The 25330-nt window shown below is 43.7% G+C and overlaps 3 protein-coding genes across 4 annotated transcripts; 1 reads left to right on the forward strand and 2 right to left on the reverse strand.

Moving 5' to 3' along the window:
- Positions 1-774: 774 nt before the first annotated feature.
- On the reverse strand, positions 775-7157 carry ftcdnl1 (formiminotransferase cyclodeaminase N-terminal like 1). Of its 2 annotated transcripts, XM_070975552.1 has the most exons (6): positions 6230-6297; positions 5608-5748; positions 4876-4971; positions 4285-4440; positions 3354-3542; positions 775-2250 (listed from the first exon to the last, which is right to left on the reverse strand). In XM_070975552.1, the coding sequence occupies exons 2-6, from the start codon at positions 5720-5722 to the stop codon at positions 1814-1816; spliced, it is 993 nt and encodes a 330-aa protein (XP_070831653.1). In that variant the 5' UTR covers positions 5723-5748; positions 6230-6297; the 3' UTR covers positions 775-1813. The 2 variants fall into 2 exon arrangements, with proteins under 2 accessions (XP_070831653.1, XP_070831654.1); XM_070975553.1 differs by having other exon boundaries at positions 5608-7157.
- Positions 6970-12844, forward strand: c12h2orf69 (chromosome 12 C2orf69 homolog). Its single transcript, XM_070975551.1, has 4 exons — positions 6970-7263; positions 11023-11261; positions 12178-12663; positions 12748-12844. Exons 1-3 carry the CDS (start codon positions 6970-6972, stop codon positions 12653-12655), a joined length of 1011 nt encoding a protein of 336 aa, XP_070831652.1. The 3' UTR covers positions 12656-12663; positions 12748-12844.
- Positions 12845-14111: 1267 nt separating this feature from the next.
- Positions 14112-25088, reverse strand: stk17b (serine/threonine kinase 17b (apoptosis-inducing)). Its single transcript, XM_070975550.1, has 7 exons — positions 24527-25088; positions 21358-21570; positions 20233-20371; positions 19379-19505; positions 18877-18925; positions 18259-18438; positions 14112-17339 (listed from the first exon to the last, which is right to left on the reverse strand). Exons 1-7 carry the CDS (start codon positions 24646-24648, stop codon positions 17102-17104), a joined length of 1068 nt encoding a protein of 355 aa, XP_070831651.1. The 5' UTR covers positions 24649-25088; the 3' UTR covers positions 14112-17101.
- Between the last annotated feature and the right edge of the window lie 242 nt (positions 25089-25330).

Consider the following 25330-nt stretch of genomic DNA (forward strand, 5'->3'; position numbering starts at 1 on the left):
CTGAAATGACTTTTTTCTTTAACATGACGCTCAAATCAAACACCTTTTAATGCACTTTTTGGCTTTCAAAACTGCTTTAGTGGCAAATCCATACAGCTTAAGTTATTATTACCTAATGACTCAAATACATATGTTCTTATAGTTCATGAATGTGCTGCTATTCAATGCATTATACTACCCTTATGTAAGAAATGAGTGGAATCATCTCGCCCCAGTTAATCCCTGACCTGTCCTCTGGCCAAATTCGCCTCCATGTTATTAAATGGTTAATACTGTGCATGGCTTTGCATGGGTACTTGAGGAAAACACACTTGATTAAATGCTAACTATAACTGGGTTGTTTCTCTGTGATCTTCGTGCAAACGCTGGCAAAGCGCTGGATGTTTCTAGAAGATGCAGTCCATGACTTGTGATAAAAATAGCTGTTTCACACACAGATGGTGACTCTCCCACAGAGTCATGCATGGCAGGGCTGATGGTGGAAAATGATGGGAAAAGACTCATCAGCAAAGACTCCTCAGTAAACAGGAAATGACACACACATTAAAGAAAAATTCAAATTCCACTCTGGAGGATGATATGCTGGGGTTTATGCTTTTGGTCTTAGTTGGGTGGAGAAGAAATTCAGATATAAAAAGCCAAATCTCTTTTACCGCGAGCATGGGATTAGGACGGCAGCGAGCCAGGTGTGCTACAGAGGATGTGGAAATACTTGCTTCTGTTTAACTTGATCCCCCTTCATGAAAGTAATACCAGGAACAAATAATTAATGTGGAACATTTTTTATTCAATTTATTATTTAATCTATTTGTTACATTTTTTTTTCTACGAAAATGTTATTGCACACAATTTTTTGTTGTTTTATTTTCATGTATTTTGTGAGAGAGAACAGTTATTATTGTTATTGATTACTCATCAAAAAATGTAATGAAGTCTCTTAAAATGCAGTTATTTGTGATCTTAATCAATGCTAGTCATATTAAAACTCATCTGTCAGGAAATAAAGTGCAAGTAAATTAAGTTAAATTCACTCTGAACAATATTAATAAACAGGCTAATGGTTCCAGTTAAAAGCGACTGTTTCCCAGAACTGTAAACAATCAAAGGAACATTATACATGTGATTTTATTTATTTTTTTATTTATTCATGCTTCATTTGTCTTTTCAAAGCTAAAATACAGGAGGTAAATTATATGAAATGGGTTCGTTTGCCTGCTCTAATGTAAGCTGCAAATGTTAGCATCCCTGGCTAACTAGCTTCAGTGGTAACCTAGCATTACTTCCAAAGAGCGCACCATTAGAAACACACTGATTTGTCTTCATCCTTACTTCTAAAAGTGAAAAAATGAATCTAATCTGCGTATTGCTTGACCATGTTTTTCTGTCGTAAAACACTTGAACAGGACAATTCATATTTTATTTCTACTGGTTGGTTGACTTGTAACACAGGAATATTGTCCCTTATTTCTATGTTTTTAACCAACGTAGCAGTTAGCATTTGTTAATTAGCTAACTCTAGCTAACTGCAGGTAATAAAATTAGCTAGCAGCAGTTCGCTGGGGATGAGAAACTCGCTTTTTGCTTTCTTCTGCCTGAAATCAAAATGTTAGGTGTTAAACCTGCCACTGTACTGCAGTGTACTGTACAAAGTTTGCACCTATGCAGCATTAGGGTGGAAAGCCCACCAGGCTAGCAGTGGTAACAGAGGGGTCAGGCCTTGACAACCAGTCAGTTTTTATGGTATTTCAAGTGACATCAGACAGAAATGATGTACTTTTCTTGAGGTTTCGCTGGTTTTGGCAATGATTCATTTTCACATACGGATCCTGCGCTGCTCTTTCCAGAACTCTGCAATGCCTTGAGTCAGTGCTAGCTCTGCCAGGCCCCTGCATTCAAGGGGGGTGAACCCCACCAGTGCGGTGCCCTTCGTGCGGACCCCCTGCCTCCCTGCCAGCTCTGCGACCCTCCCCGTGATGAGGGAAGCTGGAGCATGACAGTATGGCTGGCCGCTGATGCAGAAAGACGGCCATGGTTCACCTGCAGCCGTGTGACTAGGTGGGCCCCCCTTCACGCTTTCCACATTACAGGCGATTTCCACAGCGCCCTCATGTGGCAAAGCCAGCACCTGAACCCCAGGCAGGCCCCCCGGGGTCGACTCTCTGATGGCTGTGGCGATGCTGCGTCCCATGGCGATGTCCTGTGTGTCGATGGTGACGTTGCAGTTCATGACATATGGACTGGCTCCAACACCTGCAGGACATCAGAACTGAAGTAACACTTTCAAAGTGTCACACATCCGCTGTCTTTGATTTTCTCTGTGAGACCCAGTGCACCTTTACCTGCCTCACCTACTTTTACTTCAGTTAGTGCTCTCCTGCATTTCAACAGCCCCATGAAATTAGCATTACCTTGGAGCATTCAGCTTGTGCTTTTACAGCAAAGGAATTATGGATTGTAAAAGTGATGAAGATTTTCTCTAATAAATTTTCATCCTTGCCTTGAAATGCAACGTGTTGTTGCTACATTGGATTATAGTCCACTGAGGCTGCAGGTGGGGGGTTTACGGGCAGAAATCCATCACTCCTACAATGGATTTCTTCCTGTAAACCTTTTGAAAACAACACAACACAGAAAGATGTGAGGTTACACCAGAAATAACTCAGGCCATGAAGTGGTCCCTCCCCGCTGCACCAGTGTGACTACACTGTAAGACACTGGAGGACAAAGTTCAACCGTAGCTAATGTGAGACTTCAGAGGTCTGAGTTAGCCCAAACAAGTGATTATCTTCATCCTGGTTGTCATCTGTAGGCCTATTGCTGCCACTGTCACTGCCAGGAAGAATCCCTCCACCACAGCTCAGCAAGGCCGCACTGGCCACACAAAGCTGGATCACCGACCAGATAAAGTTGGCGACTGCCCCGGGAACAGGTTAATCCAGCCATAACCTCACATTAACTTCTGAGAGGCTCATTTTATTTAATTTTAATGCTGATTTACTAAACCTTTTTTAACCTTTTGCACTTCAAACAGCCTGTTAGCATAATAAATCCTAAACAACCTCAAGCTATTTGATTATGTTTCCTGCATGTGAGCCTTGAAAGGGAGCATATAAAACTGTTTTCCTGACTTTAAATGTTTCAGTGGCTGTTTTCTTTGAAAGGTCAGAGAAGAGGAAAGAGATGGCCTGTGGTCGAGCTGTAACAAACACTGTTTTGTAAATACACAGACAAAATCACCTGCATTGTGTAACACAGGCAAAGAGACTCCAACCTTCCTTTCAGGCTTTCCAACATTTACCTGCAGAAGCACGTCTGGCATACAAAGCTCAGGCTTTCTTCCAGCTCTGGCTCACCTGTGAGGCCGAATCGCTTCTGTGGCGGCGGCCCCACGTCGGGCCTGATCGCCTGCAAGTCTGGCGTCTTCTTGAACCAGCCCATCTCCTTCCTCCTCTGTGCCAGCCCCCGCTGAAGGGGGGAGTCCGCCCAGCCAAACAGGAAGGCGCTGGTGCCCTGGACCCGCTCTGTGAGTCCCTGAGCCACAGCTGAACGAGAACACAGGCAACGTTAGTTAGCCAGCAGACGGGGCTGGAGTCATCACATGCACACAGTTTCAGAAACACGAGAGCAGTAAAAGCGTGGCAGACAAAACACGCTGGGGGGTGTAATTCAGACACATGGACCACTTATTACACGCATGCATAAATAACGTTCTCGTTTGACAATTATCATTCTGCATTCACACCACACAGATCGGCAAACAGAGTGCACGCAGGCTCGAGTGGAGCTACTGCTCATTATCAGCGGCACACGTGCCGGCTAAGTCATCTGGTGAACTGTGAAACTACAACAGCACAAGAAGCTGAAGACGTCACATCCGCAGCCAACAGACACGTTCCTATAGAGCCCATTACAGGACATTTACACACCAGGGGACGGTGGCAGTGTTTGAAACTTTCTAAATTTCTGTGCTATTGTTTGCCGAACATGGAGGATAAAACAAGACTCAGGGCTGAATGTAAATTCCAGCTTCCAACTGCAAAGCAAAAACTGCTATTTCAAGTGCCATCCTCCAGCCGCGTGAGCACACGCTGGATTTTAATATGATTTGAGCCACTGAGTCAAGTCAAAACATGCTCATCTCGGCCGTCTGCAGGTGCTGCACAGAATACAAAAGAGACACGAGTGACGACTGCGCCTCAGAGCTAATGAACAGATACGACATAGGATCAACTCAGCCAACACACACTCACACACGCGCGCGTGCATGCACAAATGGCGCCTCACCCTGAGCCGCTTTGGCACAGTCCTCCACTCCCACCTCCTCCCCCAGGGGGTAGATGGGTATGAGGTCCACAGCACCCATGCATGGGTGGACCCCCATGTGAGCACGCATGTCGATCAGCCCACAGGCCTTCTCACAAGCAGACAGAACCGCCTCCCCTGGAATACAACAAAACATATAAATTAGAAGCAAAAAATGAACTTAACGTGACAAAAGATAAAAGATTTGGTAATTTAGGGCAAATTCCGCTCATTTATTTGTCTTTTGGGTTGAGTGCAGGACATTCAAAGTGTGAACCTCCTGAGCTTTGTCTGCTTTGTCAGAAAGTTGTGTTCAGGATAAGCATTGAATGAGATAAACTTTTCTCTATGATCTTTGCCAGAAAAATGTTCATCCTGAATTTTTTGTGTTTAAATCCCTGACAAAGCTTATTAAAGGATTTTTGCCTCTCAGAGGATTGGAGAGCAGGGGACAGGAACTGAATCCCCGCTGCAGAGGCGCTGCTTCAGCATGTAGAGATGAGTCTCCTCTCCCCTCAGGAGCAGCAGCGCAAACAGAGATTTCACCACAAATGTGAGAGTGAACGTACTTACCGACAGAGTCGATGCTGGCCACGATGGTGACGACGGAGCGGTTGTAGTCGTGGTCATTGAAGATGTTCAGCACGGCCGTCCCCTCTCGTCTAACCCCTGATTTAATAATGACGAATAGAAATGAAAATTGTCCCATTTTAAATGATGTTTGCGAGCTTGTGGTGGTTTGACAAAGTAAATTCAATCACATGAAAGAGGAGGATTTGCTCTGGTGGAATGAAACTAAGTACATTTACACAAGTACTGTGCTAAAGTTGCAAATATTGTTCTTTTTACATTATCCTACTTCTTAATTAGGCTATGAAAAGTATTGATGCTTTAAAACAATGTCAGTAAATATTCTATGGTAACAAAAGTACCCAAGCTGTAAAGAACAAAACAATAATCAATAAGTAATGACATAAAGGCTGTGTAGGCCTACAGGGTAGGAAAATATTTAAGAACAGTCATAATAATGTTTACTATTATTATTATTATTATTATTATTATTATTATTATTATTATTATTATCATTAGCTTTTAATTACTCTTAACATTATTACAAATGTGTCAGTACATATTCAGTGACTTTTCCTGTACCGTTTTTTTAATACGAACATACGATGCTCTTACAGAAAACGATGCATTGCTGTAGATTAAACTACTCAGTAACAGTACATAAAGTATTTCAAATGAGCTCAACCTTACTGATTATCTCCAGACCCGTGTAGCTGAATGTGAAATGAGACTTGCCCTCAGTGTTGTACAAAGCTGCCTTGGCCACAGTCTCCACCAGGTCCTTCCTGCGAGCCTCAGAGACGTTGAGAAGACAAGCCACCAGTCTTCTACCCAAAGAGGGTGAGGCCATGTTTGTCCAGCAGCAATAATCTGAAGCTGAATTCATAAGCAGTCAAATAAACTCTTGCTCAGTTCAATACAAGAGATTTTGCTTCAGTGTTACTCACTTTCAAATATAATTGTCTATATAATTGTACTATTTTAGCTATTTCTAACTAACTACCTCAACTGTCCATTCAACATGAACAACTGACTGTAATGATGATGCCATCTACAGACAGTTTGTGGAGTGACAGAATACTGGCTTTTGTCTTTCTCTTGAATTATATAAGACTGGGAATAAGAATAGTTATTGCCAAAATCTGCAGAGTTTACCATCATGAAACTCCATGTGACAGTATAATAATTTAACTGTTAATCAAGTTATCCAGTGAAGCCTGTGGGAAGAGCTGTCTGTCTGTACAGTAACTGAACACGTTCAAAGTCCAGCTGAAAAAAACTAACTCGACGCATTCATCTGTAGCATTCAAGTCGAAAACATGTGGCAGTACCTAAAACATCGATAAGTGTGCCATACTTGCGTTATAGTGAACGTTCTTTCAGCACGTCGTGTCACACGTGCAGTGTACTCTCTCGTGTTGTATTAGAGAAATTGCGCAATTCACGTAAGCACAACGGAGAACAACTTTACTGCAGCTGCAGACACGAAACTGCTCACAAGTGGACTTTAACCTGTGTTGCTGAAGATGACAGAGATTCTAAAAATTTTAAGTCCAGAATTGAAATCATTTATGTATTTATTCCTGCATTTGTTAAACAATGTCAGATATACTTATGTTTATACTTTTATTCACGAATTTAACTTAGTCCTTCGTACTTTCGTCAAAACCGGAAGTACATCCAAGAGTATTATCTTGCCACCATCTTCGCTCGAGTATCTTCGGGGGGAAAAGGACATGCGCAGAAGAGTTGATGGTTTACTCTCAGGAAGCAGCGTTAGCTAGCAGCTATTGATGGTGGCTGTGTGTTTGACAAACAGCGCCTCTTCGTGGACAAAAAGACCCAAAACTGTCAGAATTAAGTAACTAGTGCAAGAGTTTCTTCTGAGACTGCTACAATGTGAGACAGGCGACGAATACGACACAGTTTGTAATGATAAAATGTCGTTTATAGCCAAATAAAGGCTCCTTGTTCTGACGCAGATACGGCGATGCTATGCTAGCAGATGCTGCTATCAGTAGTTGGTTAGCTAGCTGACAGGAGCGGCATGGAGTGAGAAGGAAAAACGCCAAATCATTTTCTTATATTTTAGAGTTCATGTTAGCCACCCGAGCAGTTGCGGTGGGTTTCGCTCTAATATCTGTGGCCAAAATGATGACCTCCGTGGCAGCGACGACATCCACTGAGCCTCAGGGGCTGCATGCATCAGCCAGCCGGGATGCACGCTCCGGGAACCAGAGGCTCCAGAAGCTGCTGGCGGTGCCCGGATACGCGCCGAACCGAGTGAACGACCTGCTGCTCCTCCGGCCTGAGGCCGGCGACCAGACTGCTTCAGAGTCAAAGGAGAAGAGCAATAACAAGCATGTGGTGTTTTTCCACGGGGATATTCAGGTGAGAGTGATGGAGGGTGTATTGATCAGGGAGGGGTCATCAGAAAGACGATGACTGGCCTAAATGAACCATTTAAACCACCAGATGTTACAGAGACAAGGTTGTGATAATGTTTCCATTTTATTAGACCTTATTGATAAGTACAGTCCTGTCAGGGTTCACACCAGTGAGGGATATTTGCAGGTAGGAATTAAGAGCTGGTGCTTGTGATTTCAATAATAATAATAATAATAAACTTTATTTCCACATCATCTGTCATACAGGAATTCCTGCCCAAAGTGCTTTACAACAAAGAAAGCACATATGCACTGCACCAAGTGCTTCACAGAAAAATACAGAAAGAACATAAAAACAGGAATAGAAAATCAATGCAAAATAAGTTGGAGAATAAAACCCACTTGATGATAGTAGTAGAAATAAGAAAAAATGTTGAATAGATAATAGACAATAGAGATTAAATAGAATAAAGACAACATATAACATAAGGTGGTAAATAAACACATTGAAGAGTAGTACAATAAAGTTAAGTATAGATACATTTAATGCATCAAAGTAGATTAGTTTCAACTTTATTGTCATTGTCAGAGTGCAGCACAGAGACAAAGAAATGCAGTTTAGCATCTAACCAGAAGTGCAAATAATCACAATATTCAAAATATAAATACATACAAGTTGTGCAATTGGCATGAAAATCAAGTAAAATACAACAGTTTAAAGAAATGTTGCGCATGAGCATGAGGCAAAGGACAAAAGTTTCAGGTCTGAATCAGGAAGTGAAGACATGACATGACATTTTTAGCTTCAGAAAGCTGTTTTCCTGATATCTATAGGTTTTGGGTGTAATTGACATTTTGGACATTTTAAATAAAATGAAGAGGCTGGACAATTCATGTCACTGTGTACTTGTAAACCAATTTGAGCTGCAACTCCTGTATGAACGGTGCCGTACAAATAAAGTTCATTATTATTATGTGTTATTATTATTATGTGCAGCCACATGGCTCACTTATGCATACTAAAAGCCATGTGAGTTTCAGGTAACTGTCATGTGTTTTGCAGATATAAAAAAGCTTTTTATAGCTTTTAAACATGGTGTCACACCTCACGGGTGCCGGGAAAGGTTATCTTCTTGGTTTTGCTGCATCATAAAAAAACCTCACAAGACCGAAGGAATCACCTGCACTTTGTTGCACACACAGGGAAGCACATTTGGACGGACTTGCATTACTTGTTTCCCACTTTAGCGCAGAGTATGTAGGTCACTGTGCACATATTCACAGATCTGCATCCCAGAAATCACACAGGAGATGAAATCAGAAAGTCCGAGAGAGGTTTTTAACATGATGGCAGATATCTGACCCCGTCACACGTGGCTGCTCTCAGCTGCATTGATATCAAGTTAAGTTTATTTTTACTGTATGAACCTTCATCTGTGAACAACGCAGCTCAGTAATAAGTCACGAAATTCAGCTGAAAGGAGCCCTTTCCAGCGCCAAGCTAAAGCATAGTAAGCAGAATACACTGTGGTGCAAAGACTGCTTGTCTGCCTGTGGAGAAAGGTGGATAATGAGTGGAGGCCACACTGCAGAGGTGGTGCACTTCCTGTTTGAGTGGGAGCTGAAATTTACTGTACTCAAATTCCCAGAATTCCACATGTAATATGCTGGAGTAACACTTCCACAACATGTGTTCAACCTCTGAGACGAGGCTGTGAGAAAGCGTTCAGCGTGACACCACGTTCACCTGTGCAGATCGTTTCTATCAGCAAAAACAACTTGAACATGACATTTATTAAGATATCCAATGTAGAAAATTACTTCAGTTTAACATTTCTAATTTCTGTCTTGTCATAAATAGACTCAAACTGTATCCTGAAAGTATTCTCAGTAAAAAATAAGAACATAAGACCTGAGAAAACATCATTAACTCTAAGTATTTTGAGGCTTTTCTCTATCGTCTATGCAGCAGCCAAGTTGGCATTGCCAGTCGTTTCACCTTTCCTCATGTTACCTTAGAAACCCTAAAACTGTCCTCACCCTAAAAATTAATGATCTACACTGTGGGGACCTGCATTTTGTCCCCACAAGTATGGGGAGTCCCCACAGTGTGACTGTGTAAACATATTTATGTCCTCACAGGGTGAGTAACACACGCACACACAACGTTTGCCACATCTCCTTTCATAACTCATGCACCGGTCGTCGTTGACACTTCGGGTGGGCGTCATTGGACCGAGCAGGGTCCCCTTTCATTGCTGTGAGATTTCCCCACCTGTACACGTTAGCCACACCCCCGTCCATCCATAACTCATAGCTACAGGAGGCGTCATTGAACCTGTCGCTTCACAATAGTCTATCTGTTCATTGGTCCACTAACCTCAGATTTCTACCTAAGGGCCATGAAGGTCCGGTTTGTGGTGTGTGTGGATGCATGTGTGTACATGGAGCCCTGTGTGTGTGTGTGTGTGTGTGTGTGTGTGTGTGTGTGTGTGTGTGTGTGTGTGTGTGTGTGTGTGTGTGTGTGTGTGTGTGTGTGTGTGTGTGTGTGTGTGTGTGTGTGTGTGTGTGTGTGTGTGTGTGAGATGCCACGGCAGAGCTGACCAGCAGAGATTGTGGGTGTTTCTGAACATGTGCAGCTCTGAGTGAACTGCTTTAAAGAGCAGACGTGGTCGAGTCTCTTCTTCTTGAGCCAAACCTCTTAATTGCTGCCGTGGCCAGATTACGCCGTCGCATTAAGTGGCGCCGTTTCAGAGGTGTTTTGTCCCTTTTTTTAGTAAGCGGAAGGGTCACTTAACAGATATGGAGAAGTAAAAGAAGATTAAATGTCGCCTGTTTGTTTTCTTTTCTAATTGCCTTCAGGATTTGAAGAACTGCCCTCATTTATTAGAGCTTCCCCAGTGCCCAATCCGGCTATTCATGGGCCTCATTTGCATTTCATTAGGCGTCTTTCCAGGCGAGCGTTAATATTCCCACAGTGTGCCGGTGTTTGCCGGGAGATGTTCGTATGCACAGGACGCTGTCACAGTGATGTTTCCATGTAAATAAAATGAATGAGGTCATTGTGTGGAGCACCACACAGTCTGATGGCGGACTGAGAAGATGCTGCTGATGGAACTAACTAAGTGTGTCAAAGATGGACGGATGTGTGTGAGGACTCTCGCCACGGCTGTTATCAGGACAGGATTCAGAAGGAAACATTTATTGTTTGGCTCGCAGATCGAAGCCAGCTTTTTTATTCCAGCATCTTTGACTTTTAGAGTCTTTTTTGGGGGGTATTTTTCTTTTGGCCTTCTGAATTTTTAGCTTTTAAAGGCTCAATAACTGCCAGAGCAACCCGCTCGCCATCCCAGCTCTGTGCGTTTATGCTACAGCACTTCATCCTGCAAGCTGTAAACATCATCACCACGCTGATGAAGAAGCTAATTTTAGGCAAACTGTGGGATTTAGGGATGTATGTGCACAAACAAACACATAGTGATCATGAGTATACAGTCAGGGAAAGGCATGTCAAAGGCCAAATTTTATCTAGCCATGGCTTCCTGATACTGAAACTTTTATGCTTTGCGTCACCATTCTGTCCTTTCTATGGAAATCACTGATTTCTATTGTGTAAAAGGCACTTTGAGCTGCAGTTCCTCTGCGAAAGGAATCAAGTTTATTATTATTATTATTGTTGTTTTTGTTCTTGTTATTACTGGAGTCGTATCAAGTCGTGTCCTGCAGCTGTCAACGCTCTCGTCTGTGTTTCGTGTCTGTGCAGAACTTCCAGGAGCAGATGGCCCTGCAGCCTGAGGGATCCCAGTGGCTCTGCTGGAGTCTGGAGCAGGTCGCGCTCACCCTGGGCCGCCGTTTCCCCGACCGACACGTTTGGGTGGTCCGAGCGTCCCGCATGTATCTCCACAAGTTCAGCTGCTACCACAACTTCGTGGAGAGCAACATGTTCGGGGCTCCGGAGCACTCGCCGTACTCACCTGGCTTTGGAGCATTTCGCCACCTCAGGTTTGTTTTTTCAAAGGGAGCTGCATCAGATTGAGAATAAGCAGATTTTACAAAGACCATCAGGTGTGTGTATGTGTGTATGTGTGTGTGTTTGATGTATGTATGGGTGCATATATGTGTGTGTGTATGTATATGTGTATATATGTGTGTATGAATGTGTATGTATATGTGTGTGTATGTATGTAAGTATGTGTGTGTATATATGTGTATGTATGCATGCATGTATGTATGTATGTGTATGTATGTGTGTGTGTGTGTGTGTGTGTATGTATGTATGTAAGTATATGTGTATATATGTGTGTGTATGCATGCATGTATGTATGTATGTGTATGTATGTGTGTGTGTGTGTGTGTGTGTGTATATGTATGTAAGTATGTGTGTATATATGTGTGTGTATGCATGCATGTATGTGTGTATGTGTGTGTGTATATGTATGCATGCCATTCAGACATCTTTTATTCTGTATGTCTTGTCAGTTGCTCATCAAGAAAGTGTTCAAACTCGAGCAGCAAGAGGGGGTGTACAAAATAATAGAAACACCTGACAGTACAAAGGCCATGCAGCCAGCCTCAGGTTGATTTTCAAACTCATAAAAAAACCCCCTCATTTTCTCATTTTTACGCTTACATTTGCATGTTTAATTTCATACAACTCAGGTGTGTTGCCGCCTTTGAACTTGTTATTTACAGTAGTTGCTGTTAGCGTCCTGTCATGAAATCATATGCCAAACGCAGAAAAGCTGCTGAGCATGTAAAGAACAGAGCTCACAAATAGATCGTTACCAGCGTCTGCTGAAGTCACCACTGAGCAGAATCATCACCTGAACATTATGAGCTTCACTAAATGAGTGTTTACTGCTCGGTGGTTGTATAGTAACAGCCTGAGTTGTAGTCTGAACAGCTCCTCTGATCGCAGGGCCCTGCTGAGCCATGGCATGGAGCGAGCCGACCTGCCACACCCCCTCCAGCCACAGGGAGGCGCTGACAGCATCCCCTCAGGGTTCTCCCTCACGCTGGTGGGCTTCAGCAAAGGCTGCGTGGTCCTGAACCAGCTGGTGTACGAGCTGTCCGGGGCCCGCGCAGACCCACAGGTGTCTCACTTTGTCAAATGCATCACGGACATGTACTGGCTGGATGGCGGCCACCCCGGGGGCAGTGAGACCTGGGTGACGGACAAGCAGGTGCTGAAGGAGCTCGCCTCCAGCGGCATGTCGATTCACGCCCACGTGACCCCTTATGAGGTGTGCGACCCGATGCGGGCCTGGGTGGGCCGCGAGTACGGATACTTCATCAAGACCCTGGAGGAGTTCGGCGTCTGTCCCAACAAAAAGCTGCACTTTGAGGACGAGCCCCCCTCCATCGAGAACCACTTCAGGGTCATCCAGGAGTTCTGAGTTCGGTGGTGAGCTGAATGTCACTGAGCGCTTTAAATTTATTAAGGATGCAGATTGATTTGCTGGTCATACCTCATTTTTCTATGTGTAAGGGCTCAGAGTTGAGAGAATGTGACAGATGCTGGTGTACTTTTTCTGCTAAATGCACTTGATCCGAGTCTGAATGACGGGGGTCTTTCCCCTGCTGCCCGCGGCCCTGAGTAGGAATATGCAGGTATGAAAATGGTCTTCCTCCGTCTTTATTCTTCAGGCTAAACGTGACCTTTTACTCTTGATTCTAAAGCTTTTCGTTGCCGTCGATTTGGAAACAAGTGATTCATGTTGGATTGTGTTTAATTTTTCTCTAATTTAAGTTAATTGTGTAACTTTGTAATTTATTTTAAATTTGATTTTAAACTTAAGAGTAATCTATTACATTCTGTTCATACCTGCACTTTTAGTTACTTTTGAGCTCCTTTTAGACGCCTGAATGTGTGGATGTCTGAACTTTACACTCAGACTTCATCAGTTGGATTCTCAGTCGTGATTCGTGATTGTATTTAAAACTGAAGTGAATGAATGAATGAATGAATGAATGAATTGTTGCTCGGTCCGAAAGTTGGTGGATTTTCCACCAATAGTTCCTCCGACCTTTTCGTGTAAAGGTCACATGACTGCAGCCGACAGCCATTTAGGTCAGGTCCATTTAGTAGCCTTTCTGGAGCTCTCGATCATATCACATGATCTTTTTTGCTGCTGGTGAAGTTCGTGTGGACCTTGAAGAGAGATTTTAAAGTTTAAGAAAGAACAGTTGAACTCATTTCATGATAAACTTTCCCTGTTATTGCTCGTTAATTTGCTCTTTTTGATTGGATCGTTCTACATTTTTGCTTTGAAAATATACCAAATGACCTTTTTTGTTTGGGGGAAAAAAAAAGACAAACTGTCGTAACGTCAGTGAATGTTTCTCCTCACTGTGGCAGAAATGCGTTGTTTCTTTGTTTTTTGCAATATGTAAAAATACACACACTTGCTATTTTCTGGGAATGTGGCGGCATGTGTGTTGGTCTCTGATGTATTAACCTCTATGTAATCTTACATAGTGTCTTTGCACTACGCTGATGGCTGTAACTCGTTTTGCTGAATGTAACTTCAGATCATTCCATTATGTTTACTACTTGCTCTATGTTGTGCTGTTTAAAAAGGTGTTTAGCAAGTGCACAGCCAAAAAACATGCATCATTTTAAGTCATCTGCTTAGAACATACAGTCACCGCGCCGCTGTGTCGTGTTGAGGCCGAGCCTGGCCGGCGATGAGACGATGAAACACAGCAGTGTGTTTGTCACCAGCTGACAGTGAGCTGTTTGTTTGAGCTGTGTGGAAGCAGCAGGTGGCAGCAGTGTAGAGGAGTACAAAGAGCCTGTTCTGCACCGGATTGACTCAAGACCACAACAACAACATCGAACACTCAGTCAGATATTTTCTACAACCTTTAATGAGCTTTTTCAGTTTGCTTTGTGATGCTTACATATTAGCCTGCAGTTGATCAGAATACAATACGGATTATGTCTTTTTTTTTTTTTAGTCATTTCAGATGCAATCAGAATGCTCATACATTAAAAAAATATAAAATGCAAAATAAACATCCGTCTCTTGAACATTTATTTGCTTGTGCTTGTGGCTGGTTTGACTACGGTTTCCTTCAGTCTCACACAACAAACAGGAATGTTGATATCACCGGTGCACCGCTTCTTGAGGATGACGGCCTGAATGCCAGCTGAGCGCTGTCACACACGCACACACACATACATGCACACACACACACACAGGCCACCGAGTGACTAGCTGCTGAAAATAACAGTACAATAGCTGTACAAAATAAGAAAATCAACACCACAGCGTAAGTCATGTTCAAGTGACAGACGACGGCAGGAAACACGAGGCACTTTGTCCAACGCGTTCGAGCATTTCGTCATCCTGCAAGGCGAGATCCCTGACATCACTGCGCTGCAAAACAAGTCCATCCTCTCTCTCGAGGTTAAGCTACCCGTCAAGTTTTAAAATCTTGTGTTTTTTTTTCAGATGCAGCTGAGAAACTTCCCGCGTCAAACCACCTCCTTTCAGCCTGGATCGAGATTATTTCCACACACTCATCTGTTTGGCGAGGTATCAGACAAAGCAGGGTAGACTTTGAAAAGTAAGATTCAAGCTTATTTCCTGATATATCAAACTGATATACTTCCCAGCTGCTTGGACAAAGTTCTGACGACAAGCTCGAGTAGAACCTGCTGACTCGGTGAGGCTTAAATCACTCGTTGAGATGAAATCTTTTACAGTGTGGCGTTCCAGTTTTTCAGGATGACAGCATACAGATGAGAGCGCGGCCGTGGCGGGCTGGAGACGCCCAGCTCCCGACACAAAGCCCATTGTACCAGCCGGTGACAACAACAAACAAAAACGCAATGTGGCCTTATTCAGAATGGCACCTCCGAACAAAAAGAGGAATGTTTCACTGGAGCTCGACAGAAATCAGAATCTGCACTTAAGGAGAGGCGAGGTGTTTTCACTCGAGTCTTACTCCAACAAAAGACGCAAATCCTGTGAATCAATAGCACCTCGAGTTTCACATTAAGCCAAGGCTCTGCCAGCTTCATGGGACAAACATCCACTTCTTTAGAAAACTGCACTGAAAACATCACTCCCACTTTCTCAACACCTAAAAAACCTTTCATGCCGACATATCTTTACTCTCAACATCTCAACCTGAAGGAACAGTTCCACATTTTGGGAAACGTTCCCCAAAATGTCAAAGTCTTCCTTTAAATGCTTCTTTCACGACACATTTCCAGCTCCATCAACGTATTTAATCATCCTCCTCCTCCTGACTAAAACCATCTGACTCATCTCCGTGTTTGCTTTACTTCCCAGTACCACCTAAAAACTAATCCTCGCCTTCGTCCTCCCAGTTCGCTGCAGTCAAACATTTCCATTTATTACTCGATACACTGCGACCACAACAGCAACTTCTTATTTTAAATAACACCTCGATCATCCTAAATTACCCACTATAATCTCAACACTTCCTTATAAGACACGTGAGCACATTATTTACATAAAAATATAAAGTAGAAGTCCAGCACATAAATAATAATAATAGGCCTATAAGAATAACATTAAGAGTAGACGGAACAAACAAAGTGAGCGGAGAGCGAGCAGCACGCCCTGAGACGAACACCACAGGAAGACGTCACCTCAGGCACCTTGACCCAAGACGACGGGCTTTGGCGAGGGTCCGACATGCGCTTTCATGCACGGCTCCTGTTTTGCTTATCGGTTCGATGCGTGTGCTCGTGAAGTAAGTGCTCGAGTTGCGGTTCTCTCCGAACAAAGAGGAACTTGCAGCTCGGTGAGGACATCCTTTCAGTGAGTGCGGGTGTGGCCAGCGAACGACTGCGTGAGTCACTGGGTTTTCTGAGCCGTTACAGCTTTAAGTTTCTAGCTTAGTACAGAAGGATAAACAAAGATGGTGGGAATGCCGTGATTTGCTGCTCGGTTTAAGCTCCTCCGTCCAGGCAGCTTCTTCTAGAAAACACAAACACTGCCACTAAATGTGGAAGCCTCTCAGCTCTTTGAAAGGGGACTATACTAAGGTTATTAAAATGAGTTTCATCTAAAACCCTGAGCTAAATTTAAACACTTGTGTTACTGCAGACATGGAGAAGATGAGACTCTGAGGGAAATGCAAACATAGAGGGAATGTAATATGCTGGTGTTACTCTGAGCCTCTGCTGGATGTTTGGAAAGTGCAGCTTCGAGCTGAAATACAGAAACGATGCAGGTATTCAGAGACGGAGCTCTGACAGACAGCACCATGTTGAAAAACTGACATGAAAGAAAACACAGAGGCTGGAGCCAACAGCCCATAATGCTGCAGTCCAGCCGCCCCAAATTCTCTTTAACATGCAAATAAGGACACTATCACACTTCCTCATTGCAGAGGCGCTCATCTCCTTATCAGGCAGTTCTGCTGAAGCAAAAGTGCAACCAAACAGTGACCAGGCACGGTGACTGACGTCTGACTTTAAGGCAGAGCTGTTCACTTCTTTAAGGTTTGCTGAGAGAATTAAAATGCACGAGAGAAGTATTGCATAGATTTCCCTAGAAATACTCCACGCTAGCCTTCATCAGGACATGGACAGCCCTCTGGAAACACCACAGATTTTAACAATGAAATGTATTAAATACTTTAGGTTAAACACAATGCATTAATTGAGACATACTGTACAACTTTCACACAGCGACGGATCAGTGATCTCAAAGTTTAGCTGGTTATCTTTGGTCTGAGTGGTCGAACATTAGTGGAATTTAAAGGCAGCCTAAGTACTTGTGAGTAGCGGGCAGCAGACAGCTGGTTTTCTGAAGGCTTAAAAGAATTCTGCTGGCTTACAACGTTCAGACGTCACTGTCTCAAAAGTCGCCGTCTCCAGCAGCGAGCGTTTCCTCGTCGAAGCGAAACCTCTTTGCGTGAGAGTGGGGCGACTCCAGGAAGTTCTCCTTATCTTCGGGGTCTTCGAGCGGGGCGGCCCACTTGGTGCCGCAGCTCCTATCGCGGACGGGGCGGGTGGCGGCGGGGTCGGGGCTCAGACAGAACTGCTGCTGCCACAGCCAGGGGTGGCTCATACACTCTGCAGCGCTGGGCCGGTCCCTGCAGTCCAAACACACACACCGACAACAGCTGCTGATTATTCAGTGAATCATGAAAAAATCTTTTCAAAAACCATTTCATCATTTAAAATGCTTGTTTTGTCTGACCAACAGTCCAAAACTCAAAGAAATTTCATTTACCATGATGTACGAGACGGAATAGAAGCAAATCTGAGAAGCTGAAACCATCAAATTTGACATTTTTGATTGAAAAATTACTTGAACAATTGAGCAAGATTGACTTCCTGGTCAGACAGATTCGATACCCCGTGAAATCAGATGTTTACGGCGCTCAGACCGGAAGAGTCTGTGTTTACATTTTCCCAGACAAACTTAGACAGTGAGCAGAAAAAATAAAAGTGACAGCGACAGAGGAGAAAACATCACTGCTGGTCCGTCATTCAGCCGATGGAGAAAACTGCGGGATTGAAAGGACTCAAAACTGATCCCGAATCAGCCTCTTCCTCCTACACAGGGACTTAATCTGGGCAGTGCTGCTACCTTTGGCTTGATCAACTCAGTCACTATTACTGATCCGTGATTAGCAGGCTTACATGTAACCTCTGTTACAGTAAAACAAAGTTTACTTTGTCTCATCATCGTCATTTAACAGTTATCAATCTTACATAAGCAGATAAATTAATTATAAAGGGCCAAAAATAACAACATGATGAAGGAAAGTGATGAGCGGAAACATTTCAGCTGTGTTTGTGGGAAACAATCAGAGCTTTGTCGGCTCTTCACGGTCAAGTGTGTGTGCAGAATCAGCCAAAGATAAATATGATGAGACGGTTGGGACGCCTCGTGGAAATCATGTCTCATCTTTTTGTTTAAAGCTCCACGCTAACTGTCCGCTGATTCCATTCAAAATAAATCATCTGACGGTTTCTATTCGGGGAGTCTGAGCTGACTTCACTCACTCTGGTGCTTTGACCAGCAGCTTGCGGATGAAGTCCACAGCCAGCTCGGACACCCTGGAGAAGGCGTCCCTGCTGTAGTCCACGCTGACCTGGGACACGTTCAGAAACGTCTCCTGCTTGTCGTCTCCGGCAAACGGAGACTCGCCCGTCACCAGCATGTAGGCTATGACGCCGACGCTCCTGAGGGACACACACAGGCATGCAGGACGCAGTCACAACACGTCGACTGAGCGGCAGAGGCTGAATTCTGCCATGAAAACAACGTCAGTCCTATTTTCATCATTTGGACGACCGCAGCAGTGAGAACAAAGGTGACCATTACAATAATTAGCCAACCTGTAAACAGCCATTAGCTTTGCAGAGCTGCTCTGAGGTTTGTGGTGTTACACTGACACGGATCACCTGCATTTTGATGCAGCTTTTGATGCAGATACAAATCATTTGGTTTAAGAGGCACAAAACAAGCTCTGTGATGGACTAACAGGCTGCAGAGACGCCACGTCACAGCGTCGCTCACAACTACACGTTCTCTTCCTGAAACTGCACGACCAATGTTTCAACAACTGCTGAACGGCGTCCAAAATGAAGTCACTGCAGCTTTTGCAAGAAGGGACTCACCACAGGTCGGTCGCTGTTGTGATTGGCTCGTAATTCAGGATCTCTGGAGCTGAACGACATGAAAGAAGAAGTCAGCTTTCGCTCAATATTACAAGAAAGTCTTTTTGTAACTTCCTGTGCCGTCTCAAGCCTCACCTTGTTTTATTTCACCACCACTGATGTTTTGCATCTCAGCTGTTTCTTTGTCAGCTTATCTGTTTACTGAATGTACAAACTAAACTGACAAAGGAGCTGGCAGAGGGTTCTCGAGGTCTGTGTGACAGCAGGGTTGCATTCACTGCCTCCATCCATACGCTCAGTGACATGCATGCTAATGACAGCAGACTCATGCCAAGGACTTCTCCATAACCATAAACGCCTCGTACTTTATGAGACGACTTTTCCTACAAAGGTCTGTCTATTGGTGTCAGTTTCCCTCTGGAGGAGCTCTACTGTTACTAACTTTAATGCGATCCTGTCTGTCTTTGAGAAATCAAAGCGCATTTCATGAAAATCAACTTACCCACATATTCAGGTGTGCCAAGAATCTCTCTGAGCTCACCGACCGCACCCAGTCTGCGTGCCAGGCCAAAGTCTACGATCTTGATGTCTCCTGGAGGAGACAGGCTGGTCAGGAGAATATTCTGCGGCTGGAGAAACAAACAGGAAACACAGTGAACGTCAGGCAGAAAGCAGAAGCTCTGCAGAGATAAGACGCGCTTCAAACCTGGCCTCAAAACGAAAATCATAACTTCTCAAGTTCTCTTTAAACACTTGTGCAATATTGTTTTTGGCCTCCGAGGAAGGCGTTTACCTCTCTGAAAGTACATCCACCATGATTCTCTGTGTAAGCAGTGAAAATATATTACGCACATGACACTGTGCAAACACGCCATCATTGAATTGTTGCTTCACTCTCTGCAGGAGAGCATACAGTACAGTTTGTGCTTCTTTTGTTCTGTTTGCTCAGATCTTGATGTCAATTAGCATCTCGCTGAAAGAACATGTCATGTAAAATCCTCTGACCTACTTTGCACCAGTGTCACTGTCAGTGTCTCAAACACAGCGATCCACCTGCAGCTGGAGGGCACAAATCACTCCACTTCGCTCTGCGTGAACAGTTCTGCTACCGCCTACAATCCAGGTCTGAGCTCAACTGTGTCATGAAAATAGGATATTGGGGTTTTGAGCACACAGCTGCTCTAAAAAAGGGACACACAGGCTTCACTTAATGGGGGGGTTTGTGGCAAAGCGAGTGAGCGTGTAAAAATAGATTCCCTCAGCTCCGGCTACACTCATACACATGATTTTCTGTGTGTGTGTGTGTGTGTGTGTGTGTGTGTGTGTGTGTGTGTGTGTGTGTGTGCGCGTGCAGACCTTCAGGTCTAAGTGCACCACGTTGCTCTGGTGGAGGTGGTGGACTCCCTCCAGGGTTTGCCTGATCAGACGGGTGATCTGGGCCTCTGGCAGCAGCTCCTCAGACACACAGTGGTCAAATATCTCTCCACCTGCCGCACTGGGTGAAGAGAAAACACACACGGACACACACATGGACACACACACTGTAAATACACAAACACTCACACAGACTGTTCATGAAGCGGCCAGCTACGAGTGTTTAATGCAGATTGTGTGTGATGCAATAAAAACGTGATGTACTCCAGGGTTTCTGGGTGGCCTGGTGGTTTTAGTGGCCAGCCCATAGCCAGAGGGTCACTGGTTTGATCCTGCATGTCCTGGCAAAGTGTTATTGAGCAAGAACGCAACCTCAAACCACTTTCCTGCTTACTCACTGTAAAGCACTGGTGGTAGGAACGTCAGCCAAAGTTGACACAAAGCATTAAAATTGTGCCCAGAGTACAAAGTTAATCTGATTTTATTATATTTCAGGTTATACAAGTTTCTACTTTGACATTTCTCTGGGTCCCTTTCGAATTGTGCAGGCTGTCTTAGATCAACACGGAGAGTTGCTCAGCTTTTCAAGCTGTCTTTGCTCTCAGGAAGGGATTTAAGTGTCTCCAACAACAAGTCTTAAGGTGTGGTTAGAACATCAGAGCAATTCACGTGAAGACAAACACTGTGTTCTTATTTCCAAACTAGGTCACAACAGGTTTCTGTTTTGACGGTACAAAGTGTGATGATGATGGCGGGAAGACGTTCACTCGGGTCAGAGAGATCTGGAGTGCTGTTCAATAATCTAGCTAACATGGGTCAAAGTGTACAACAGTTTGGCTAACATGGGACTTTTAGTCTTGAAACAAGCCTTGATAAACCCGTTGGGAAGAATGAGAATTACATAAAAGAGCAGAGTGTGGCAGCTCCTTGGGATTGGACAAACAGGACTTTGCCCTTTAACAGGCACTTACAGGATCACAGCGCTGGTGCTGTGCGTGTTTTTGCTTGTTTAGAAACAAACATCCAGTGTTTGGCAGGTTACATAATGCATACAGCACTGAATCAAAAGAGTAAAAGGATATGTTAGTGTTTCTGCTGTGAACTCACTATTCCAGCACTAAGACAATGTCGTGATCTGTCTCGTAAGCGGCGTGCAGGTTGACAATTCGGGCGTTGTTGCGGGCCATCTCCAGGACGGCCATCTCATGAATGACTTCAGCCCGGCAGTCGCGACCTCGCCTCCTCTTCCGGAGGAATTTGGCAGCAAACACCTTCCCCGTGGCCTTCTCAACACAGTGCTTGACCACAGCAAATTTCCCTCTAGGAGGCAGAAAGGGGACATACATGGTTAAGATGCACCCTTCAGTTTGACAGAGATCAGAAATCTGGGATCCTTAAATGAAACTGCATCAGATTTAACTGATTTCTTCTGTTAACACCCTCCCATTAGTGCAGTTACAGCTCATATATTACACATAAGGCAGGGTGATATGGAAAGTCCCATATCAACACGTGTCACGATAAAGGTCTGGGCATGCAAACTCACAGGCTGAGCCGTCACGCTGACGTGCCTCACATTACAGCGTAAGGTAACGAGGAGAGGTGCAAACCACAAACTGAGGCAACATGTTTTCACAATACTTTCAAAATAAAAGACAATAAATGACATTAATCAATATGTTTCGCAGCCTTAATGACAGATTGCTCTTTGTAAATGATGGCTGCATTGGGACTAATGGTGCAATAAAAATACTGGCATTAGATGCTGCCATGTCTTGATTATTGGGGTAATTCTTCATGTTACATAAGACTGGGAAGATACTATCTGCTACCACACTGAAGTGTCAAAATTCATCATGACTGCTGAAAAGCAGCAATGCAACAATTATGAAAGGCATGCTGTTCTAATATGGTGACATGACTCTTTACAATTATTTAAGACTGTGGTTTATCTCCTCAGCTACACCTGGACAGAAATTACTAATCAGAAATTATTAACTCAAATTGTCGAGAGCACTAGACCGACTTTGCCCTCACTAAAAAAACTTGGCATTCAGCTGCTGTTTTATGCAATTCGTGGAAACACTTCTCGGCAAGGCCTTACAATGACTGCGACGAAAGAAAAATCCAAAAATAAGTGCATCATAAGAGCCCAAGAGCAACGACTGTGAAGGTTAGGGACCCAGAAGGACTTCCCTATAAGAATAGAACAATGGTGCTGAACTACGCTGCTTATACTCATACAGTGTAATGACACTGAGGGAGCTTTGCCTCATGTTTGGTTCTGCAGGTAACATACAATTGTTTTTAAGAGCTTTTTTTGCTGTAAACAGCAGCCTGCAAGCGTTGCATTGAGCGTCTGAGACTCAACCATGACGCAAATGTGTTGCTAAAGCAAGAGTCGCAGAGCTGACCCTTCTTACACTTCACAGTCATTTCATTCATTATCAATATAGAAAATACTGGTGAATGTTTAACAAATTTCACAGGAAGAGATTAACTGATAATAAATAGAAGTGATAGCTTCAGCCTGACGATGAATAGGGAGACTGAATTTTCCACTGCTAAAGGTCACTGATGCATATTGACTTAATACTGGGAATTAATGTTAATTCCTTTAAAGGTCAAAGTAAAACTTAAGTGGTTCTTATCATGTTTTTGCAAAAATTGCACCTCAGAACTTCCTGTTTTGACAATCCGCACACAAATAAGCGAACAGAAGTGGCATTTCTTCTTTCTAAAGCCTGGTTTCCACATGTGCCTGTTTCCTCCTTCCTGTTTTGACATCAGAATTACACAGCGCACTTGGCGTGACACATCGCTTCAAACACACCTCATAGGGCCCGTAGGAGCGGCCATCGGCCATCAGCTGTTGCCATGGTTTACACACAGTGCCAAACACATGACAAAGGTCTACTGTGGCAGCATGGAGTCAGGTCTGCTGGCACTGAGAGGCTGGAGCTTACAGTCCAGAGTCCAAACTCAGTGTTAGTGTACTGAATTACATCATCTGTGCTATTCATGAAGGCAAATACACAAAGTATGAACAAAACAGACTTGAATATAGAGTATTTGAACTGGTGAGATAAAGGGCACCTCTGAAGGACATTCTTCATTCTTCTGGGTTGTCCATCATCCGCATCATGCAATGTAGCTCTGTGTTGATGCTGTCTTTCCCAATTCCACATCATAAACCCACTTTTTGTTCTGCACTACTGTTATCAATGCTAACATATGCTCACGTTATCCATTTCATCTGGTGCAGTTTCAAAGATGTTGTATATTTCTTTCATCGGTGCAATAACATTATTTATTATCCATGTTGGCAACAGTGTCATCATAAACTGTGTATATTGTGCAAATACACAGACTTAGTATTTCTCAAGTGCAATACAACATATGACATTAGTAGTTTTTCTCATAAGAATATTGGCAATAGTACTTTCTGGGGAAGTAGGAATTTTATGGCAGGTAGTATTTCTACAACCTGTACATAATGTACATATTCATAGTTGTTTTTCTGTTCTGTGTCCTGGACACTTTCTTTATCTTGACCCCTTTGTGGAAGTTCCCCTCGCGGGACGAATAAAGGAATATTGAATATTGAATATTGAATTGTGCCAGTGTTTCTGCTTTCTGTACTACGTGCCGGCTGTAAGGTCTTACTTTCCCTGATGTGGGATCAATAAAGTCTTATCTTATCTTTGAATGTTTCTGCTGTCCATACGTGATATGTGGCAGTTTTTCCTCTCATCTAAAGTCTAAATGTGTATGACAATGTAATTTCTGACTTATGTATGCAGCGTGTGTGTGTGTGTGTGTGTGTGTGTGTGTGTGTGTGTGTGTGTGTGTGTGTGTGTGTGTGTACATACATAAATTTAAAAAATGATAGATGATAGTACTGTAAAGTATTCTAATTTTGAATGTGATAAATGAAATGTCGGCACACCCTCTGGCTCTCGTTGCTGCTGCTTTAATAAAGTTTCCCTAAACATTGTTCTTAGTTTACAAGCTTTATACAATCATAAATTATGGTCTGTCCTGTGGTTTTAAGCTATCAGAGCACACATTCTTGTTAGGCAGTAAGTCAATTTAATGTCCTGTTAGTCCTGCAAATGTCTTATTAACAATCGAGATTCATTTCAAATACTGATTTTACACTTAATATAGCCTAGCCATGCGAAATCCTGCTGATTTAGCGCTAAAATTGTCCGTAACTGAATTTCAAATCCTCCCGCAGACAGCTTTCTTCTGCCCGGACTCCTCGGGGACTCACCTTCCCAGCTCTCCGGTGGTTTCATACACACTCTCCATCGGCTCCGTGCTGATCGGGGTCTGAATTTCGCCCAGCAGCCCCGCGGAGAGCCCGCTACGACTGTCCAGCCGCCTCCGAGACATCTTCTTCTCCCTTTGGTATCGGTCCTGCCGCCAGCCACCCGGCTGGACACTCAACGCTACGTGAACGAGATATGAACGACAAATCTAAGCTAAGTGGCTAGCTAACGTTTACACTACCCGCTGTACAAAACTTACATGTTAACGTTAGCTAAGCCGGTCCCCATGCTACCGTTCAGTCTGGCTAGTTTACGGACTCCGGTTAGCTCAACTGCCGCTAACTAAGTTAGCTCAACGGTCAATGTCGCGGATTCAAAAGTGAGTTAAACCGAATTTCCACGACACAACTGAAGAGACGCAGTTAGTCTGTGAAGTCTACACCTACGGGTGGTTCCGGGGGGGAATTTTCCAAACTACCGCCGCCGGTGACTACTACATATCTCACTAAGTTCATCTGGGGAGTTTTCGGTCATTTTTACATCCTCTCTGTTTGACACCTTCTCGACACGTCACTGCCCTGCGCATGCGCACTACATACGCGTTTGAAAAACGGCCAGCTCGAGTTTATTTGAAACGTGAATACCGTTTTTACAGGCGTGTCACCTGTAATCATTTACTCTGTAACTATACGTACGAGCGAATGAAGAAAAATAAACCGAGGGCAGTTTATTTCCGCCAGGAAAAGAAAAATGGATGAAAGATTCGGGAATGATAGAAATTAAAAATACCCATGGGAAGTCATATA

This window comes from Chaetodon trifascialis, chromosome 12 (genome assembly GCF_039877785.1).
Source record: "Chaetodon trifascialis isolate fChaTrf1 chromosome 12, fChaTrf1.hap1, whole genome shotgun sequence".
Taxonomy (NCBI): domain Eukaryota; kingdom Metazoa; phylum Chordata; class Actinopteri; order Chaetodontiformes; family Chaetodontidae; genus Chaetodon; species Chaetodon trifascialis.

Excerpts from the sequence above, each read along its gene's own strand:
- ftcdnl1 (XM_070975553.1), bottom strand. The coding sequence starts at position 5,758 with ATGAATTCAGCTTCAGATTATTGCTGCTGGACAAACATGGCCTCACCC. Across the intron at positions 4,441-4,875 it reads GGCCAGCATCGACTCTGTCG|GGGAGGCGGTTCTGTCTGCT; the intron begins GTAAGTACGTTC and ends GTTGTATTCCAG. Across the intron at positions 2,251-3,353 it reads GAAGCGATTCGGCCTCACAG|GTGTTGGAGCCAGTCCATAT; the intron begins GTGAGCCAGAGC and ends GATGTCCTGCAG.
- c12h2orf69 (XM_070975551.1), top strand. The coding sequence starts at position 6,970 with ATGTTAGCCACCCGAGCAGTTGCGGTGGGTTTCGCTCTAATATCTGTG. Across the intron at positions 7,264-11,022 it reads TTTTCCACGGGGATATTCAG|AACTTCCAGGAGCAGATGGC; the intron begins GTGAGAGTGATG and ends GTGTCTGTGCAG. Across the intron at positions 11,262-12,177 it reads GGAGCATTTCGCCACCTCAG|GGCCCTGCTGAGCCATGGCA; the intron begins GTTTGTTTTTTC and ends CTCTGATCGCAG.
- stk17b (XM_070975550.1), bottom strand. The coding sequence starts at position 24,648 with ATGTCTCGGAGGCGGCTGGACAGTCGTAGCGGGCTCTCCGCGGGGCTG. Across the intron at positions 18,439-18,876 it reads ACAACAGCGACCGACCTGTG|GAGCGTCGGCGTCATAGCCT; the intron begins GTGAGTCCCTTC and ends TGTGTCCCTCAG. Across the intron at positions 17,340-18,258 it reads CTGCTGGTCAAAGCACCAGA|GGACCGGCCCAGCGCTGCAG; the intron begins GTGAGTGAAGTC and ends TTTGGACTGCAG.